This window comes from Stegodyphus dumicola, chromosome 4, assembly GCF_044657685.1.
Source record: "Stegodyphus dumicola isolate Sdum_Otavi_A_Nest chromosome 4, ASM4465768v1".
In the NCBI taxonomy this organism is placed as follows: Eukaryota; Metazoa; Arthropoda; class Arachnida; order Araneae; family Eresidae; genus Stegodyphus; species Stegodyphus dumicola.
Window position 1 is genome coordinate 70,930,978 of NC_140771.1, and position 22,788 is coordinate 70,953,765.

A 22,788-nucleotide genomic window follows, 5' to 3' on the forward strand; every position below is an offset into this window, starting at 1 on the left:
AAGAGAAGATACATCTGAGTTCAGAACTCCTGCTATTTTGCCAAGTGATCATCCTCTTATAAAAAGTTTAATAATGGAAGAACATAAGTTGAAAGGACATGTTGGAGTTTCTCACGTCCTAAATTCCTTAAGAAAAAGATTTTGGATATTAGCTGGAAGAAGAGTTGTGTCATCCGTTTTGAAAACTTGTATAACCTGTAAGCGTTATTCAAACAAAAATGTTAACCCACCAGCGCCACCACTTCCTAGAGATCGGGTACAGGTTGCCTCAGTATTTCAAATAACTTGCATAGATTATTTCTAAGAGATTACAAGAAGGCATGGATTTGCCTATTCACCTGCGCAGTGTACCGTTGTGTTCATTTGGAACTGGTTACATCCTTAACGACACATACATTTCTACAAGCGTTTCATCGTTTTTCTGCTAGACGTGGGAAGCCATCCATAATTTACACTGATAATGGAACAAATTTTGTTGGAGCATCATACAATGCACTTGCTTCAATCGATTTCAATGAAATTGAAGTAAAAGGAGCTAATGAACGTATTATTTGGAAGTTCATTCCCCCAGGCGCTCCATAGTGGGGTGGCTGGTGGGAACGCCTCATAGGAATGATGAAAAGAATATTAAGAAAAGTTCTTGGGAGAGCCTGCCTTAGTTATGAGGAAATGTGTACCGTTTAATGTAATTGTTAAGCTATCCTAAATGATAGACCTTTAACAGTTGTATCGGCTGATTCAAGTCTCACTTCCATAACACCTGGAAATTTTTTACGAGAAATACAAAACTATTCAGTGCCAATTGTGAAATATGACTTCAATTCTAGCTTTTATAAGCGTAGATTGCGTTATATCCAAAATGTTAACCAGGTTTCCAAGAAAAGATTTCGCCAGCAATATCTGGGAACTTTGAAAACAACACGCAAAAAATTCGCTAGAAGTTGTGAATTAAAAGAAGGAGACATTGTCTTAATTGGAAGCGATGACAAAAGGAGATTAAATTGGCCTCTAAGTAAAATCATCCAATTATTTCCAGGTACCGACGGTGAAAGTCGACGAACCAGAATTAAAGTGCAAAATGGAGAAGTCATAAGAGCTGTACAAAATCTTTATCCTTTGGAATTATCGACTGCCGAGGAACTTCATCGAAATCAGCGGAAGTGAACAATGCGAAAATATTTCGGTAGAGCAAATTCCAATTGATGATGTACCAGTAGAAACAAATAGAATAATCCATACCCATTTAAAATAGCCCACGATAACCAAATCAGGAAGGACAATTAGAGTTCCTCATCGATTGGACTTGTGAGAACAATGTTTAAATTTTATTATTTTGCAATACTCAATCCCGAATTTCATATTGCAAGGTGGGAGGATGAACAATATTTTGACTCGATAATATTTTTTTGTAACTGCAGCTTCTGAGTAATATTGCACGAGCTTCAAGCAGATGTAATCGTTTTCTTTACTGTATAGGTTTTTTTATTCATTATCTATTCATATTATTATTATCTATGTTTTGTAACAGTTTATGTTTCAGAGAGTGGCAACATACTATGATGTTGTTCTTTTTAGAGAGTTAAGTGTAACTTTTGTTTTCATCATTTGAGAGTATGAATAAAAGAACTATTTAATTATTGTAGAGTCTTAAATAACTAAAGAGATATAGATAGTTATTTTCGAGTAATAAATAGTTCTTGAGGTAACAAATTTGGTGAGAATTTTTGAACAGTTAAGTAAACCTAGCACCAGAGTGTCGCTATGGTAAACAAAGTGAATTTTAAAGAATGCATTTATTCTATTGTGGTTTATGCGATGTCGGCGAAGTAGGTTTAATTCAATCTAATAAGTTTAAATAAAATGCAAGAAAAATGCGTATAATTTAATATTCTGTACAAAGAAGTCATGTGGTGTACACATCAGATTTTTTTATAAAGTTTTTCAGCAGAGTAAAATTCTGTGCAGTTTTAAGATTCAATGTTTTGTGTTACCTTCAGGCATTTTCCCGGTACATTTAAAAGCCTGATGTCCATATTCGCGTGGAGATGCACGTTATTCAAAATTTGATGGCTCTAGGTACTGCTGTTTTATCACAGTGCGAGAAACATACATACATTTATGCAGATTCTTCATTATTTAATTCCTTTAAATATAATAAGGGCTCTAATATTTGGTGGCAACAATTTAAAAAGTGATTTGCTGTTTATAATGAATCAACGCAAAATACCAAAATGATAATAACCCTTCTTGGCAAATTGACCCTTTGGGCTAATAATAACTGAGAATTATTTTTTATAAAAACATTTGAAAACCTGAGCAATATTTCAATCACACGAAAGATTTTAATGATAAAATTCAAAACCATATTGAACAGATTTACGATGGCTTGATGCGCAACATTGTAGCGGTGGAAACATTCAACTATTCAAAAAATGTCTATTTTATAATATTTGCTGCTTAATAATTATTCTTATTTAAATGTTACTTACAGTACTTATAGTTACCGGATAAATACAAATTACTTCTTAATGTAATGTTTCTCAAGGAAAATCCTGATTGGCCACACTGTATTTATTAATTTGGTTTTGGCAGCAACCAAAAGGTTTTTTGAAATTTCTCGTATTTTCAATGGTGAGGTGTTAGCAAATAACCTCACAAACATAGAAGTAAAGAGTTTTCTGTTAAAATAAATATGTCTTAAATATTCACTTCATCAATGTTAGACAGTTTCTTAGTTCATTATTATGCTGCTTAATATCGCCAATCAGTACTGTAGCTGGGATTTAACTTCGGAGCCTGTGACTTTTTATTAAAATCAATATTTTTGTAACTGTGTATTCTATTTAAAAACTCAAATTTCAGTTTGAGAGGTCTGCGCAGCCTCTTCAGCTCTTCCCTAAATACAGCCATGTCGTCAGTAACAGCATCAAATGCAGATGTTTTTTTATTTGTTTTTGGCATTTTGTAAATGCTGTTTTTGACCAATAATAAAAAGTTATTAAACGTCGTGCTTTCTAAAGAAGTTAGATAATTTAAAATAAAATTATATGTAATGAAATGATTTCAAGTACAATACAGTGACATTAATAATAACAAAATTAGTGAATCTTACTTGAGAAGTTGTACCGTGAGTGTACCTTCCGGTTTTATTTCTAACGATTTTCCCCAAAACTTGAGCCTTGGATGGATATTGCCATAGAACTGAAAATCGTTGGATTCTGCATGGAATGCGCTGACAGGTGGATGATGACTCACTTGCTCGCAAATGAACCGAAATCCTAAATCTTCTCTGCAAGAAATACAAACGTCATTTTTTTTTAGGATAAAACATTTGTAAATAAGTAACAAATATTTTTTACAGTTTAAAAGAAGTGAAGTGATTGACTTATTTCTCAGAGAGACTTAAACATGACATATATTTTTATCATGAATAATAGCTTACATCTGTGTAAAATGCCGACACATTCCCTCCCAGGATACTGTTATAAAGCGGTCCTTACCGTTCCAAAGCGTTGTTACTCATTTCAGTTGGATCTATTAATCAGAGTATAAGGTAAAATTACGGCGCTAGCATACCCTGTACAAAACTGCCCGCAAATCAGAAATTCATCATCCTAAGGATGCCGGCACACTCACCTCATAATCGATCTACATGAAAATGCCGCCACATTCACCATAGTTTGCCATTATAGCGATTCTTGCCGTTCATTTATTTTGTCTTGTAAGACTCAAGGATTATAATTCCTCTCTGAATCTCCCGTTTTTCCTCCATTTCCGACGGTAGAAGTTTTAGTTCATCTTATTCAGTAAATAGCAAACTTCATTCCATTTATGCACTGATAGAAGAAACCCTTCTTTAAGAACGAAATGTTAATTTTGGCTAATTTATAGAAAAGAAGCAATTTGAACAAAATCTTTTGTTTAACTTACCTTTTATTTTAAAAATACATACCTTGGGCTGTTATCACTTGTAAACGGGCAAGAGTACTTTTGCACTGAAAAATTTCTTTTTCTATGTTCTCGTGGTGCCCTTCTGCAGCTAACTCATTCAAAAATGCAATTATTGTCTGCTGAAACTATCAAGAAGACACTTCCCACAAAAAGACGGCTCTTCTCAAAGAGAATTGCACCTCCAAAGAGTATCTGCTGCAGAACTTCAGATGAGAGCATCTGGCGTACATCTCTAACCTCATCTTCAGAGATTACCAGCTTCTCACAAAATTAAACAGAGTTTTTTTAGAGGGAGAAAAAGCGTTACTAATAAAGAAGAGTTCCAACCAAGTTTAATCGTGGCTTTACATGTTTCAGAGTCTTAGCTGATTATGTGAAATAATAGTTCAAAGTATTCGTTTTGAAAATAAAAGCGCTTTATTCGACGAACTTATGTTATTATTATTTTTTTTAATTCCCAACCAAGCCTTTTTGGTTGTGCTACACACATTGCTCAATTTTGCCCGCTCTAAATACATTTTTAATCATAAAGAAACTAATGCTTACTGAATCTTGGAGAAAATGAGAGATTTAACTGAAAATTTGCAGTTTTATATTCAAATGATAATTATAAACTAAACTTTTGCAAAAGCATGAGTTTTTGAGATAAAATATTTATGCTTTTATCAAATATGTTTTTGCTGTTATTTTTCCATTAAATTTCAATGAAATTTAAAAATTATAAGCTAAGTTTAAATTAAAGGATAAAGGATAAATTCTAATAATTATTTTGTAAATAATAGCGAAATAAAGTAAAAACTTATTGCTTGAAACATGAAAAAGATAACGTTTCTTTTATTTTCAGAAATGGCAATTAAACGTCCAGTGCAATATTAAATATGTATGTGTTTAAAAGAATTATTCGAAGAGAAAAATTATAAACATTAAATGATTTTTAACTCCTGAGCAGAGGAATTCAGTAAAAGTTCTTAAACAAAAAACAATATTCATAACAACCACAATGTATAATGAAGCGAAAACCGAGCTTCTAGTTTGATAAGAAAGTAAAAATTAAATAATGCGAAGACGCGAAAAAGAGTAATGCTATTTTCTGCGAAAACCTTAGAGAAATAAAAGAAATTCTGTCTGGAGTAAATAACAAGGCTTGGAAGGGGGAATAAACAAGCCTGTCACGCATTGTGAATTTGTGAATAAAGAATATGAATGAGAAAGAACTGATGTGAAAGTTTAAAAGCTGAATCTCGCGAGATCACGATCATGAACGTGAGATCGAGAGTGCTCAGTGAGGTGATTCAAACGATATTCTGTTATTCTGTGTCTTCAGAGCCTTGGTAGGATGAATGAATCTAGGCTGTTGAATCATAATGGTGGCGAATTAACAAAGCCGGAGTCATTTCTCTTCCGTGCTCACCATTATTTGTCATACTGGTATTAAATTTAAAGATGCGTCAAATATTTTCGAGAAAAGTGAGGCATATGAAAGTTTTATTTTTCATGCATAAATTATTATTAATATTCGGACAGTTCTTAAGTTTGGTTTTATTTTTTTTTTCAGACAAAGTAGATGTGATTCATAGTCTCTGGTTATATGCTGGTATATAACTATATACTGTTATGCAGCACATAGTTTAAAAACATCGCTTAGAAAAGAAGGCTTCAAATAATATCCTTGTGCGTTTAGTATTTTATTTTAAAACGCAAAAGCACTTATCAGTCATATTGACAGTTAATTGCATACCAATTTAACAGAGGATGCTAAGTTTTAGAAAGAAGTTAATTGTTATTTTTTATCTGGAATTTTAGCAATTCACTTTCACATAAAAATAAGAGAATTTTTAGAAAAGTTATAATTGATCGTGAATGAATAATATAAACAAACGAAATTTATACCACCTTTGCAAAAACTGCTTATTGTTCAAAATTCAGCTTCAGAAGCAGATGTGCTATTATTTCACTACGCAGATAAACGTTCGTCCTTTTAAAACAGAAAAACCAAATTATTCTTTATTGTTTTAACCAACCATTTCTACTTCCGTTCATGATACTATAGCGTTGCCCGCGTAAGGCTTCGTAATGGATTGAATGCACACAGAATCGATGGTAGCTCGATAAAATTTATTTTTCCAAAAGAAACACTTTAAAGTATAAGATATTTTTCCCGTTTTCCTAGCGTGCCTTCGTGGTCTAGTGCTTCTGCACGCCAGGCCGGTATTCCAGAGGTCCGTGGTTCGATTCCTGGCGAAGGCGATTGCTCATTTTTCATCTTGCCTGCTTCCAAAAAATACCTAATATCTCTACAACAGTACTGGAACTTTCCACAAAAGTATTCGTACAGCTCTTATCAGTATGGCAGAAGATATCACTTCAAACTACTAAGAATGTTAAACAGAACGCAATACAAAGCGCGAAACTCGCACGGAGGTCTCTCAATACTAAGAAATCTACTCGGCTTCTTCTAACTATTTCTCACCAAATTTGGTGATAAAAATTGATCGCTGAAACCCTCGTCAGCTTGGCAATATCTCTCTAATCTAGCGAGATAATCACGTAACTCAATGTTGAATATACCTTGTCACCTTAGTTTTCGGGTGGAGCTTCATTCGCTTCAGACCTTTCATGTTACATTATATAAAATTCGTAACATTTGCCCCCCTTCCCAAAGACTGCAAATCCCGAGCAGTACAATCCCTGCAGAGGAAGCATTCTTATAAGTAAGGAAAATCAATGCAATACCAAAACAGTAATTTCAATAAATAACAGAGAACAAATCAAACACTAAATTAATAAATAAATGCACGAATTTATATAGAAAGAGGACCACGGTCTTAGTATACTATTTACATTATATACAGTAAGGGGTCTACGAACTATTGCCATTGTAAGGAGTTAGAGTGTCGTAATGAACGCTTTTATGCTTAGAATTTGATGACATACGGAATTGAACTACGATGTCGTTCAGCTTTTTATGGTTGTGTAAGGACCGTCCCAGTGTGACATAGTTTAAGAGAAATCCTTGCCCTCGAATCAGATTGCATACCACACCTTGTCAGCTTCGTTCAATCTGTGTCCAGTAACTCTCATGTCGTATCGTGTCTTCATCTTCTCCGTCGTCAAGCTGACTCGCTCTCGTGCAAAATTATGCATCACTTCAAACCGTAACTAGAGATATTGAACGTACTCTCAGGTGATGGATGAAGGCGCATCCGAAGGGCAATCAAACAGAAGATCACAAAGGCAGACGAAGGTCCCGGCAGAGGAGCATCTGGGATGGGGAATAGTCAGAGTCTCGTGGACAGCACTGCGGTAGGCTAGTAAGAACAGAGGTAACTTCTGGTCGCAGTCCTGTTCGCTTCTGAAAACCATCAGCAGAGGTTGTTAAGGATGGTTCGATTAAACCCCTCTATCATGCCGTCTTTTCTCGGTCAACAATGTGCACCTCTATCTGGCAATATCCACTCATTAAACGGAGCATCGAAAACCACTTGCTTCCGGAAAGCGTGCCCAGAATATCGTCAACTCTAAGATGTTAGCTATCTTTATTTCTGATGTCGTTCAGCCCCCGATAGCCAATGCAAAATCTAATTGAACCATCCTTTCTTCTGACCAGGATGATGGGAAAGGCGCTGAAGTCTTATAAGGTATCTCTCCCGCCTTCTTAGCGAGCCTTCGTGGTGTAGTCGTCAGCACACTCTGCGCGTATTGAGAAGTCCGCGGTTCGATTCCGGGCGAAAGCGTTGCTAATTTTTTATCTTGCCTGCTTCCAAAAATACCTAATGTCTCTATAGTCTCAATATCGTAGCTTTCTTGTATGTCCTTTGGAAATTTTCTGACCTCTTCCAGTTTAGCAATCGGTAGAAATCTTGGTGGATAAAACCCTGTATCAATTCTATGCTGTGTCAAACTAGTTCTACCGACATCAGAAGATGTGAACATCTTGAACTTCTTCAGTGACACTTTCAACAGTACTCTATTAATTCATCACTTAGTTTTGCAATCTTTAATAACACCGATGTTAGGTTCTCCGAAGACATAGAGATTGAAGGACTACTGGTTCGCTTAACTCAGGTCACTGCAATACATGCTGCAATCACTTTGCCTTTCCTAATGACCTTCGCCTTATCACTTACATTGGCAACTCACTTCGGGATATCGGTTCTTGATAGGTCGGCGAATGCCGAGGATATTACACTTCTTTCGAGCTGAATACTGTTCATAGGATATTTCATTATGCCGTACCGAAAATTTCTGTTTTCAGATATGGATACAGGGAGCAAAAAATTATATTCTTGCTAGCACTGTGATATCGTCTTGAGCTATGATTTGATGGACGGATTTAACTCCTTCATCTTTAATTCCGATCAGGGTTATGTTCTCAGAGGTAGACTGCAGTTCATTATTATTTAAGTCCAAGGAAATACTGTACTGCCTTATACAGTATAATCTGAGTATGCAAGGATCTGTAATATCTGCTACATATGCCTTGTCATGGTAGGTGGGATATCCAAACTTGATTTTAACGTTTAACTTTTAATCGAGGTCGATTTTATCACCGGACACAATCTGGAGGGTAACGCAGAGTGGCGTCCTGATGAGTTTACCTTCCAATTGCTGCGCCAAATCTTTTCGGATGATAGTAACATAGGCATCTGTGTCGATGGTCATATTGCAAGGAACTCCACTTCTACAAGTATGTCCCATGATGAAGAGTCCATAGGATATTTCATTATGCCGTACCGAAAATTTCTGTTTTCAGATATGGATACAGGGAGCAAAAAATTATATTCTTGCTAGCACTGTGATATCGTCTTGAGCTATGATTTGATGGACGGATTTAACTCCTTCATCTTTAATTCCGATCAGGGTTATGTTCTCAGAGGTAGACTGCAGTTCATTATTATTTAAGTCCAAGGAAATACTGTACTGCCTTATACAGTATAATCTGAGTATGCAAGGATCTGTAATATCTGCGACATATGCCTTGTCATGGTAGGTGGGATATCCAAACTTGATTTTAACGTTTAACTTTTAATCGAGGTCGATTTTATCACCGGACACAATCTGGAGGGTAACGCAGAGTGGCGTCCTGATGAGTTTACCTTCCAATTGCTGCGCCAAATCTTTTCGGATGATAGTAACATAGGCATCTGTGTCGATGGTCATATTGCAAGGAACTCCACTTCTACAAGTATGTCCCATGATGAAGAGTCCATTACTAACCCCACTCAGTGCAATCTGCGGCGCTTTAAAATATGCTTCTCAATATAACCTCCAATGTGCGACTAGTTAGTTTCCGTCTTCTTTGAGGGGAGAGTTAGCGTGCGACTAATTAGCTCCCGTACCTTGGGGTATTCTGTAGTTCCTTCGTACCTGGTCCCCATCATCGCAGTTTCAGCATTTTAGGGTCGGTTTGCGTTAACTCCTATTCCCCTTCAAGGCACTGTCCTTGTGTGATTAAATCGTCTACAGAGCAGTCGATCGATTGGCTTCTGGACACGAGCAGCTTTGGCTGGGTGGCCGTCCCTACGAGTTGCTTGCTGGAGTTGCCTCGAATTTCATGGCGTACATTAGAGCGCTTTTTAAATCCTTTATATCCGTCATTCGCAGGGCTTTCTGTATCTCACAATCCCGAATGCCATCGATAAAGTACTGCAGAGACAGGATTTCCTCTGTTTCTAATGGGCAACCGGAAGAAACGAAATGGGACAGCCTTTCAACATTTCGTGGTGAGCTCTTGGATACTTTCCGCGGGCATCTGTTGGCGAAATTTTAGGCTGGAAATTCCATCCATTTGCGTCCGCCACTATAGAAAATTTCATCTTGCACATTTGCCAGGATGTCTTTCAATCATATACGGATAGCTTTAGGGCTAGCAGATAAGACACAGGTACAAATTTAAAGGCGTCATTGTTCTGTCCAGCTGTCCGATGGATTTTTTTTCATGTCGTCAACTTCTTTGGCGACAGCAGCAGGAATTTATCATCAATTTGTTGTCAGTTTGTTGTTCGCCAGTAGAAACTCTTTATTCGATTTGTTGTTTGACAGCCGAAGCTGGTTCTTAAATTTCCCCAACTTCATCTTCAACCGTGTATGTTCTGCTTTCCATAGCCTCGAATTTCTTTTCGATTATGACAGAAATTTCTCTTTTCATTTCCTGTTGACCTGCATCAGTCTTTTCTTGGCCCGCTTTTATCTCTCCTTTAGTGGAGTTGATGGCCTCTTCAATCTTTTTGACCAGCTTTCATCTCTCCTTTAATGGGTTATTGGCCCGCTTTAATTTCTTCTTTAAATGCAACAAAGGTCGTCAACAGTTGTCTCGGTTCGTACTCCATCACTGTTGTCATCGGCATTCAGTCAATCTGACACCAAAAATTGTTGCGTGTATATGAGTTCGTAATGTATTGAATGTACACAGAATTGATAATCTTGATAGAATTTATTTTTCCGAAATAAACACTTTACAATTCTGGAACTTTCCACAAAAGTACTAGTACAGCTCTTCTCAATATGACAGAGCATAATCAACCATACTACTTCAAAATTCTAAGAACTCAAAGGGATCCAAAGTACATCTAGAAAGCGAAACTCGCACGGATATCTCTCAACACTCGAAAATATACTCTAAATTGAAAAACTGAAAACTGGTGCTCTCTCCCGTCTTGTATATCCTTCCCCTGACTGCCAAGAAATCTCTAGTACCTTCCATTTCCCGAAATTACTGGAAGACATATACGGTTAAAGTTACTACATAAAAGGAACGGATACGGTTATAGTTACATATAGGGATCAATTGCAGTTATTCAATTACAGTACTAATTACCGTTATATACAAACCAGACAAAAATGTTGACAAATTTAGTCGGCAAAACCATCTCCAGTTTGGCGATATTTCGCCAATTTAGTCAGATAGCCATTTACCTTAGTGTTAAATAGACTTGCCCCCGTAACTTATTTTTCCGTAAGAGCTTCATTCTTTACAGACTTTTCATGTTACCTTATACAAAATTCTTAGGAATAAATTCTTCTGCGCACGTAACAGTAACAAGAATATTTTGATAATGTTGGACATTGTTCCAGCGAAACTATCAGCAATAAATTTTGTGTTTATTTGTAATAATTTTTACACTGAATTTCTTCAACTATCTATTATAAAAGAGAAATAACTGCCAACCCACAAATTATATAATAAAACTATCGAATAATTAATATTAATTATTAAGCATCTTTTACGTCATCATATATTATGCTAATAACGTATTTGGACACAACCATCATCTCTCGAAAATTATAGTAAAAGCAGTTTAGAGAAATCCGTTTTTGAAACATTGTATATATGCATTCTCTGTGCTAAACACATTTAAAAGGTGCCCTGTTTTCTTCAATCATAATAATAATTAGAAAAAGTATAAATATTTCAGAAGTGATATAGTAAGGACATTCCAAAATTAAGCATTCAATGACCAGCAAAACTAAAGCATTTTTATAATGTCTCATTAAAAGTTTTTTGACACTTAAAAAAATTTCAGTCTGAAAACTTCAGATTACAACACAACACCTTGAAATTACCATTGAAGTTTAAAAATAAAATAAAACAAGAATAGAAAAAAATCTGAATGCTTTCAGATTTTATATTAAAATGTTTTGTGTCTTACCTTTATTTATTAAATATCATGCTCTTTGCACTTAAAACATAAAATTCAATTCAACAGCAATATCACAAAATATTAAAAAAAATTTAGAATTTCCGATGCAAAGTCTTGAGCGCTGGAGATAAAAATATGTTGTTTTTTTCCATACAGTGTTGATATTGCTCGTTTTGAAATCTTTAAGATTCTTAATCAGAAACTCGTAAATGCTTTACAAAATATGAAATAGAAAATAAAACAAATTCCATATTCCAAATTTAGGCTTCCAGATGCCCATATTCAGGTGGAGATAGACGTTATGGAAAATCTAATGGCTCTAGGTACCGTTATTTTATAACAATGCGAGAAATATACATACATTTATGCAGATTATTCATTATTTAATTTCTTTAAATATAATACAGAGCTCTAATATTTGTTGGCAAAATAATTTAAAAAGTGATTCGCTTCATAGTGAATACTAAAACGATATTAATAGTCCTTCTGGACAAACTGCACCTTTGGGCTAATAAAAAATAAATAAATAAATAAAGTAAATTTTTTTTTTTTTCTGAAAGTTTTTAGATTTTAAATTACGTTCAAAGGGGCGTTTTTTTAACGTTTTATGTGTTAAATTTATTTATTAAATATCATGGTCTTTGCACTTAAACCATAAAATTCAGTTCAATAACAATGTCGCAAAATAATTTTAAAATGAACCTGTCTTTAGAAATTCCGATACACAGTTCCGCGCGCTGGAGGTAAAAAGTTTTTTTTCCCGTAGAGTGTTGCATGGCTCGCTTTGAAGTCCTTGAGTTTGTTAATCAAAAATTCGTTAAAGTGCTACAAAATATGAAATTGATAATAAAACAAACTCCAGATTTCAAATTTGGTCTTCCACATGAGCCTATTTGTAGGAGGATTACGTCATTCAAAATTCATGGCTCGATGTACCGTTGTTTTATTACAATGCGAGAAATATACATACATTTATGCAGATTCTTCATTATTTAATTTCTTCAAATATAATGAAAAACTCTAACATTTGGTGGCAACAGTTTGAAAAGTGAAACGGACATTTATAATGATTCAAAGCAAAATCGAAAAACGAAAACAACAGTCCTTCAGGGGCAAAGCCCCTTTAAACTAATAAATAAAAATTAAAAATGTATATTAAAGGTTTCAAACTTAACGGTTTGTCCAAGAGTCTGTTATGGTAGTTTACGCTCTCTATGAGCTCGCAATCTACCAGTCTGCTGTTGCACTCATTACTGTTATCACCAACTTCATTTGCTCAGTAATGTTATCACCAACTTCAACAGTTCATTGCCTCTCCCGCCGAAATGTTTTGGTTTCCAGTTAATGAAATCTGTTAAAGAGAAGCTTCATCATGAAACTCTTATCTCTGAATGTTGTCAAAAGAAGACGGGAAAAGATGGCAATCAGAAAGAGCTATTTAAATGTGTTGGCAATGTTCATTTTCCTCCATTTTGAAAATGACCAAAATGATCTGTTAACAACATACAAGCACCTGTTCCTTACGATCAAGCTCAACTGAAGAGAAGCAATTGAATAAAATATGAGAAACGAAGGTTTCAAAATGCGGTGTTGTCAGCCCAGTGAAGGACTTATGCACATCAAAACAGTTCACAGAATCATAAAATTAATTAATAATAATATAAAGGCTGTACTTTAGAATATTTTAAAATTTACAAATTTAAATGTATACAAAAATCTTTTTTTTTCCAAAATATAAATCTCAAAACTTAGGATTGCATTTCAAATTTCTTTAAAAATCGTTGCCATCTACGGTTTCAAACAAATAATTAAACTAAACACTTTGATATTTTCCAGAATTTCAAATACTGAGTTAGTGTTTTTGTGTTTATGGAGCCTTTTTTACAACTCCAAGCAGTAACGACTTTTACAGGTGAAGATATCAGGATTTTTCATCAATTTTATCCCAAATATAAACAGTATAGCGGATGTAAAAAATGTATAGCAACATTTAACATTCTGAAAACGTGAACATTGTCCAGCTGACTGAGTCCACGTCTGAGGGATTCTTTTCCTTTGTCTTTTCTAAAGTAAGGTATCATGAATAAATTTATCTAGAAAATCTAATATCTAACATTCACGCTAACAATCAAAATAATGTTCTTTTTCTGCAATGGCAATTTATCGTTTTTCTAAATCGAAAGGACTTTTGCTATTTGTTGCGTTGCCACTGAGTGGTTGTAAAAAGTGTCTGCTGAGATCGAAACGATATATACTGATAAGAAGTTAAAATGAGAATATATATATAACTTGATAAAATGAACATAATCCGCGATTAATATATGTTATTAAATAACAAAGAGTATGTATGTATGTACGTTCTTCTCATTCTGGAAAAATGTTAGCATCTAAAGTCACCAAATGATAAACACACATAGTTCTCCAACCGAACATGTGCAGCTCGAAGTCCAAATCTTGAATTTCGAATTTTTAACCCAAAGGGCGTTAGCCCACAAGGGCTATTAATTTCGTTTTGGCATTTTGCGTTGATTCACTATAAATGTTGGTTCACTTTTCAATGTTGCCACCAAATATTATCACCCTGTGTTATATTTAAAAAATATGAAGAATCTGCATAAATGTATGCATGTTCCTCGCATTGTGGTAAAGCGACGGTACCTAGAGCCATCAAATTTTGAATAACGTAATCCTTCACCGAATATTGGCATCTGGAAGCCCTAATTTGGAATTTGTTTTATTATCAATTTCATATTTTGTAAAACTTTAACGAATTTTTGATTAACAAACTCAACGATTTCAAAGCAAACAATGGCAACACTGTACGGAAATCAAACATTTTTATCTCCAGCGCGCACGAGACTGTGTACCGGAAATTCTAAACAGATGCTCATTTTAAAATTATTCAGCGATATTGCTTTTAAATTGAATTTTGTGATTTAAGTGCAAATGAACATTATCTTTAATAAATAAAGGTAACACATAAAACGTTAAAAAACGTCCCTTTGAGCTTACAGACCTTTTTTAAAGGAATTTCATGTCTTGCATGAATTTAGTGTACTTTTGATTAAAAACTAAGGGATATAAAATCTCTGTGTTGCCACTTGGCAAAACGTGTAGAGACATTAGGATTTTTTTCAAGGAGAACACATGAAAAATGTTCAATGCTCTAATCGGGACCCGGACCTATCGAATACGCGCCGAGTGTGCTGACCATTACACAATGAAGGCATGCTAAGAAGGCGGGAGAAGTACCTTATAAAAGTAAAATATCTATTTTTCAAAATTTGATGGGAAAAACTGAGTAATATACAAGTTGCGGGAAAATGCAATATATTTGTCTTTCGAATTCAATCAACAAGCAGCAATTCGAAAGAAATGTGTTGCCACTACTAGAAATAAAATATTTTTATCTTTTACGTGGCAGTATGTTGTTTAGTAAAGCGTCAAATTAAAAAAAACTTTGTTTTCAAACTTATTTTAAGCGGCTAGTATTTTAAAAAAGGCCAGCCGCACAGTAAGTTATGAAAGTTCAGCACGTTATTGTAAATCGAAAAAAAAAAAAAAAAAAAAAAAAAAAAGGTAAAATCTTGAAAATGAAAGTATTATAATAACAAATATTTCCATTCTTCTGCTTTCTCTTAATACTATTGTTTCTCATGCACATAATTATACGTTAAAATAATGACAGGTACAGAAATTCGCATGTGTCGACACACAGTGTCTGAAACTTAGCAAGGTCTTGAAGGAATACCGAAATTTTTATGGAAAGAAGCCCGTTTTTGAGAGTTTCGAACAGAATTAAATGTGAATTGCCAGAGAAAAGTCTGCTAAAAATGGAAGTGGTAAGTACAACTTAATATCAGTAAATTGGCAGCACTTATAGATCCGATTAATGATATTGTTAGTAGTTTAGAATTTGATGCTTCTTATTATATATGCCATAATTTATAAATATACTTCATTTCATTAAAAGTACGTTGTATTAGTTATAGAATTTAAAATTTATATTGTTGGTATTCTCACTTGTAAAAATATTATGAGGATTTTACAAAATAGCAGTAAATCCAACACAGTGACATACAAGAGGTTTTCTTATATGTATTATTTTCTAGGCAGACGAGTTTTCACTGTTCGATCTACATCAGGCAATAACTTCGGTTGATAAAGATGAAATGTTGCCAAATAGTTCTTTTTAAACGTTACATAATTTCATTTCCCCATCAAAATAATTCTAAGACTGGGTAAACATTCAGACTGGTTAATCAACATAAAACTGTATGTTAATTAACCAGTTATTATTATCTTAATCTTTACTATAACGTCTTCTTCCCGTAGTCCTCACCAGAATGAAATTAGTCGTTTAGTATTTAAGCCGAGCGTTTGAATGTTTCAGAATTAGAATTTACGTAACCTCATTTACTGTTACCTTTGCGAAGTTTATTCCGGCCTCAGCCATCTTGAAAAGCATCCCTTCTCTTTTAGACAGATTATTCCTTGCTTGCTTTTTCATGATCATTTAAATCAGTGGTTCCCAAACGTTTTTGACCCATGGACCCCTTTTTATAGTCAAAACTTGCTCACGGACCCCTAAGTGAAAAAAGCTACATAAATGCATATTATAAAAAGTACAAATTCAAAAAAGCATTTTGTTGAAGAAGTATTTATTGAAATTATAACTTTTGTCTAAAATAAAATGACTTAATTGAATTTGATGAGATGTTATGAGTATATTTATGTGCGGCTCTATATTTGTGAGTAACAATCGCAAATCCCCACGAGCACTAATTTCTAGTCGTTTTTTTTTTTTTTTTTTTCCTCTTTTTTTGGTGTGTGTGTGTGTGATGAAGTTCATAACGGCACTGAATCCACATCCTACCAAATAGAAAGACGGGAAAGCAGTCAACAACTTCTGTACAATAACCCATAATGCAGGATATAAAATTGGAATCTGTTTTTGTACCCAGAATTTGTGGTAGCCTTGTTCAAACACTGGTTTAAGTTCCTTATTTGAGGATATTTCTAAAAGCTGCTCCTGTATTAGTACGTATTCATCTGCGTTTAGGATCTGAGTTTGTCCACATCCAGTATGAAATATCCAAGTGAAGAATGTCTTCAGATCTTTGGTTCAGGTCTGCATGAAGAGCCGTTAGGTGTTGACAGCAAACAAGTAAATCTTCATCTCTATTTTCCAATTTCGAAAGATTTGGAAACTGAGAACATTCTCCTCTTTCCAAGTTTTGTTTGTACAGAAAAATTTTGCAACAAATGCGGATATTACGCTCTTAGTTTTGATTAAATTTAATTGGTCACCTTGTAGTTTAAAATTAGTTTCCTTAAATTTGGCAAATAAATCAGTCATATAGTCTATGTCAATTTTTGAGTTAATTAAATTGTGTCGCAAATCATTTTCTTTGCTTTCCAGGAATTCCAACACTGAATCAAAGCGCGCATAAAATCGATATAAACATGCACTTTTAGATAACCAGCATACACTTTATGAAGTAGTAAACGTCTTCGTCAGTAGTATAGTCTTCGTCATTTTCCAAACAAAGTTGAGCAAAAAATCTCTCATTGAAGGCATACCTTTTGATTTTATTGACAGCTCTAATGACATAATCTAGTGATCCATGTAAACATTCACTAAGATTTTTTGCCACCAAGTGATGCCAATGAATGACACAGTGTACTAAAAATACATTCGCATGTATTTTTAGCAAATGTGGCAACCCTGCCTTCCCTTGCCATTTTAGGGTTACCATAAAATAGGTAGAAGGAAGGCAGGGTTGCCAAATTTGGCGAGAAATCGCCCATCTGGCGACAAAATTGGCGATATGCCATGGACGGATGGAGAACCTTCTGGAACGAATTCTTATCGATTTAGCCCAGAATGTTCTCGAACACAAGTCGAAAGCTATATAAACTCTGCTGGTCCGCAGTCAGTGAGTGCCTCGTCGAGAGGGCGAGTTAGTGTGTCTCATATAGTTAGTCCGTGCGGAGAAGATCGAATTAATCCGGCCAGCGAGTGCCGAAGCTCCAGTGAACCGAAGAGTCGGGAGCTGTGCTCTGTGTGTCGTCGAGTACATCGCGAGTTTTAGAGTGGAGAGTCTTGAGAGTACGTGCAGTTCCGAAAACGGCCGAGCAGAGCCGGGAGCTGTACTCTGATGCTTGAAGTGAAGTGAAGCTGTCTCGACCGTTATAGCCTGATAGTGTGTAGGCTGTGTCGCTGATTGTGCCACCGTGTTTATAGTAGATCTCCGACGACTGTAAAAGTGTTTTGGAGGCTGTCCTGATGAATATTTGTAAATAAAGTGTATTTCGATACTTCACCAAGTGCTGTCGTCATTATTCACTCCAAATCCACACAAACCCCGTATGAACGTAAAAGAAGAAAATAATGCAACAACTGGTATCAGAAAAGAAAAATGTAACAATATCAAATGTTTTATTTGCAGCAAACCACTATTAATTATTATTAAATTTTGCAATGGAATGCTGCAGTAAAGCTCTTTTGAATTAATTATTTGACGTAAGGATAAAATTTCATATAATTTTTGAATAAAATATAATTCCCAATAATTAACTTCTTCAAAAAAATATGTGTATTAAAAAAATTTACGTTTTCTATTTAAGTTTCTAATTAAAAAATAGTAAGTTAAGGGATTACTATACTGAAAGATGTGATATATAATTTTTTTCAAAAGAGATTAATTTTATTTAAATATAATTACGGAACAAAAGTACACTATCTGCATAACAATACAAAAAATGCAACTGTGCCAAAAATTGTAACTAACATAACAAAACTTTTTTTTTTTTGTCTAAGACTGGGAAAATTTGTTTATACACTTCCCTATAAACATAACGTAGAACTACATTGTTGATTGGATGTACGATTTTATAAAAGAGTCATACACTCTGTCTGTCTGATATTGTGGACAAGTTAGTGCATGTAGCGGCGTTATTGCCATTCCTGTATAAACATGTCTTCGGCCGTCTGTCTCGCACTGTGCCATGCTTGTTATTAACTTAAGTAGCTGGCGCCATCTAGAACTATTAAAATAATAGGCATGTGCCAGTGGATTTTTCTTCATTTTCGTTTTTGAGAGATTATCTCAGTTTTTTAAAATTCTTATTTTATTATTATTTTGTTGTTAGCGTGCTGATGAAATAATTTACTTAATTTTATTAAGTTTAAATTTATTGAAGTAAACTGAACAATAACTAAGTTTTAGTAATAACATTAAAACAAGTTATACACACTACTGTTACTATAAGTGACAAATCAGTGGAAATAAGTTTTGTCAATGTTCATTCACAAAAGGTAAGGTGTTAACATAACGCTCAGTACTTAAGTAACATACTGTATTTTAAGCTCCCACCTATTTTTATATTTTACACAGGACGTAAAAATCACTACTATTTTATTTATTTAAATTTCTATAATAATAAAAATGGATCATAATGTTATTATTTTATATTAAAATTTGCGCGGACCCTTTGACGTTGTTCAGGGACCCCCCCCAAATCAATTTTAATTTTCCGCAGACCCCTGAATGGTACCGGGGACCCCTGGGGGTGCGTAGGGTTCACTTTAGGAACAAATTTAAATGAAAAATTAACAAAGAAAAATTTCCCGCCGAATAATTTCCGAAATGATACTGGTTAATAGCAAACGTATCGAACACATTTAAGGAAATTTGTAAAAAGTTGCTGAAGATTATGCAGAATTGTAAAATATGAGAAATAAAAGGAAAGTTGGGTGTAATTGCACTACCTTCAACATAATTGGCTAAATTTAAGGAAATTACGCTGTTTTGAAACAAAAGCTGTGTTGGTAGTGGGAATCTTGCAGACCTTTTAATACTGGTAATTCGAACTGGATTCAAACCCACAAAAAGCGGCAGGCCTTTCCTGATTTTTATCTATGCTTACAGTAAATACAGAGGTTATTTACATATTTTTAGAAAAATTTCGATAAATAGTTTTAAAAAAGTAAATGTTTTGAAATAAAAAATTGTGGCAACAATTAGTTGAAATGAGAAATATCGTTCACTATTTTTATTCTTCTTTGAAAATGTCGCATGTAAACAAGTTGTCGCTTGAAGGATATGTCTCTGCGCTTACCAAAGAAAATTATTTCAATTACATTATCCGCAAACGTTGTGAACTGCATGGTATTAAAATTTCTAAGGGCAAAATAAGCAACAATATTAATCGGAAAGGGGAAAAAAACCTCAGGCATTACTTCAAAACGGGAAGAAGACGTCAAACAATTACCTTAAAAGTATGTATTATTTCTAACGTCTCTAAAGTTAAATTGTTGGTAACAAGAGAAATGCAAAGTCTTTAAACACATCTGTAGCAGACAAAATAATAAGCAAGATGTACAACTCCAAAAGGTAAGAAACATAATGTTCACCAGATTTTTGCAAAGCATGTGGCTCAATGTAGAACAATTTGAAGAATTTTGTACGAAAACTATTTAGCAGGAGACAAATAAAAATACATTGTGACCCTTGATGAAACATGGTTTTATCTAAAAGACTGCAACCAAAAAAAAAAAAAAAAAAAAACTATTTATTATCGAAAATGAAGAGAAAAAAAATGTATAAATGCATTTCCGCCAATGCAAAGAAAGTCTCTGTTAGGGGTTTATGATTATCGCAGGATCCTCGCACAGTGAGAAATTAAAAATAAGGAGAGTGAAATAAAATGTTAAAATCAACGTACTATCTGGGGAAAGTTTTAAATCCGGTATTTACAGAAGAAATCCCGTTTCTTTATTCCAGTGACTTTTAAGGTAATGGTTTGACGAATGAAAAATGACAAAAGAATGAAACTTCATCCAGACAGAGCAGCAAATCATACTTCGAAGATTTACCACTACATTTCTTGAAAATATGAAGACTGTTACAATTATTGTTTATATACCTTTTCAACGTATTCTCTCAAATTTCCCCGACGTTTCACTTCAGGACTATTAAACCTTGCTTGAAAATAGCTCTTTCTAAGTGCAAACCCATCACACTTAAGAGACTTTGGAAAGTATTGGAAGAACAGTGGAAATCAATAGTCCTGGAAATTTTTACGAAAAGCCCTTCTAACATAAAAATTATGACACAGACTTATAGTTCAGTAAGCATTAATTTAAGGGCCCCCAAATCATTCAAAAATGTGTATGCACACTCTGTATAAATTATGTGCTCTTAGAAAGTCCTCCACGAAGGCATGCCATCCCTTAGGAAAATAGCCGTCATGAGCTTTTCCACATCCAAGTAACATGACTTAAGCTCTAAAATAAAATATGGCTCAGTAAACCCTTAACATTTTAGCACCAGTTTACTGTGTTATTATGTATTAGAAATATTTCATTTCCTGCATGTTTATGATTTACAATGACAAAAGGTGAAAGGAAAAGTATTTGTCTAAAGATGATTTAGCAAAAGGTCCCATATCAAAATCCTTGTCTTTGGACTAAAAGTGAAATAATAAAATTCTTTCTTTTCAATGCAGATTGCGTGTAGTCTGTTCAAACAAAGTTTCAAAATAATTTAAATCCATTCATTAAAAAGCAAGGACATATGCTCTTATTATATGTTTCTCACTAGAGCCCATCTTCGTCTGTTATTTGCAAAGAAATTTTGTCCTTATATTTTTTTGAAAAATAATTAAATCAATTTATGCGTTAGAAATTACAAATCACTTCAAGCATGACGTATAAGAAATGCAAATATTCAAAGTCCTTGCGCTACATTATACAGCAAGTACATGTAAAAAATTCATTAATTAGTGGTTTTCCCAAAGGAAAACATTTATCAGCAAAAATTTAAATTATTGAGAAAGAACTAATTAATTTTCCAACTTCTTGCTTTAGCAAGAAATCACTTTTTTATTTTATTACTTCATTACAAGAAAATTGAACATTTTTTTAAATTCTTTGAATCAAATCCAACAGACAGAAAATAAGAAAAGCAAAGTGGCGAAAGAATTAATTGAAAAATTGCTAGTTTTAAACTGCCCACTTAAATATCAAAATACGATTTATATTGAATGTTAGTCTTTTAATGGTAATATAATTACTTTCTCTATAATTAATTTTTTTAGTTAGTTTTCACTTTTCGATATCTTTTCAGATACATAAAAATTTTAATTCTAATTTTTGCAAATGAATTTTCCTGCAAAAAAATCTGAATTCTCCTCATGCGTTTTTTAAAGTTATCATTTGAAAAGAAGAAAAGATGATTTTAGTCTAAAAGCAATTTTTTTTTTTGGTTAATGAAATGAAACTTTGCGAAAGACTTCATTATTAGGACACTCATTATATTTATTTTCTTCAATTTATGTTTATTTTAAACTAATTTTTATGAGGTTAGTACCTTTAACTGAGGACATATCAGTTATTGTGAGGAAGGATAGGAGGAAAGAGAACAGGAAATAAAAAACTTTTTTTTTTTCAAATGCATACAAGGTGATTAAAATATATCTGACAAAATATAATGATGTCGAGGAGACCGAAATCGGCAGATGATTTTGTATTGGAATATGTACACATAAAAGGCGCGTTGAGAATGCACATGGCGCTGCTGAGCGGTAGCATTGTGTTAGCGTAAATCGTCATTTTTCGTGCGAATTTCGAGCGGTATGCTTCGTTACATGAATGTTATTTAAGCTCTTCAATAAGCATTTTATTTATGGGGCTACCTATAAGACAGAAAAGCTACTGAATGGAGGTACCGAGACGATTCCTGCGTACTTCCTTTGAGTAGGTGATCCGTTTTATGGCAGGTACGAGGACAAAATGCACATCGGCTAACTCCGTGTTAATGTAGTGATGCATGCATATTGATCAAAATTTGCATGAGGAAAGGAAATTTATGCCAGCAGAATGTTTTTACCTACTGCTCAGTAGCGCTTTATACCATTTCAATACACGTTTACAGATAAATTTAACAAAACGGCTAATTGAAAAGGTTATTTTAGGAGAACTGACTGAGAATTTACGTTTAAAGAAGAATTTAACAGAATAGGTCCTTGGATATATACGTACGTACAGACGTCACGAAAAAATCCACTTTAGAATTCGTTTTAGAATAGAGTCCTTTATTCTGTCTGTACGTAAAGATGTCAAGCAAAAAATTGTCAAAATGGATTCGGAGAAGGTCAAAATGGTGATTTCTATTGAAATATTGGCACTCGA

At 34.0% G+C, this 22,788-nt stretch overlaps 2 protein-coding genes across 2 annotated transcripts in view; one reads left to right on the forward strand and one right to left on the reverse strand.

The window, feature by feature from the left end:
• Positions 1-22,788, reverse strand: part of LOC118201077 (oxysterol-binding protein-related protein 2-like) — a 325,620-nt gene that overhangs the window by 78,927 nt on the left and 223,905 nt on the right. The window contains exon 5 of the mRNA XM_085815069.1: positions 3,113-3,289. Within this exon, the coding sequence (XP_085671195.1) occupies positions 3,113-3,289 (177 nt within the window). The remainder of the gene's footprint in view (positions 1-3,112; positions 3,290-22,788) is intronic.
• Positions 15,410-22,788, forward strand: part of fray (oxidative stress responsive kinase frayed) — a 384,455-nt gene continuing 377,076 nt past the window's right edge. Inside the window, exon 1 of the mRNA XM_085815068.1 lies at positions 15,410-15,433. Within this exon, the coding sequence (XP_085671194.1) occupies positions 15,425-15,433 (9 nt within the window). The 5' untranslated portion in view covers positions 15,410-15,424. The remainder of the gene's footprint in view (positions 15,434-22,788) is intronic.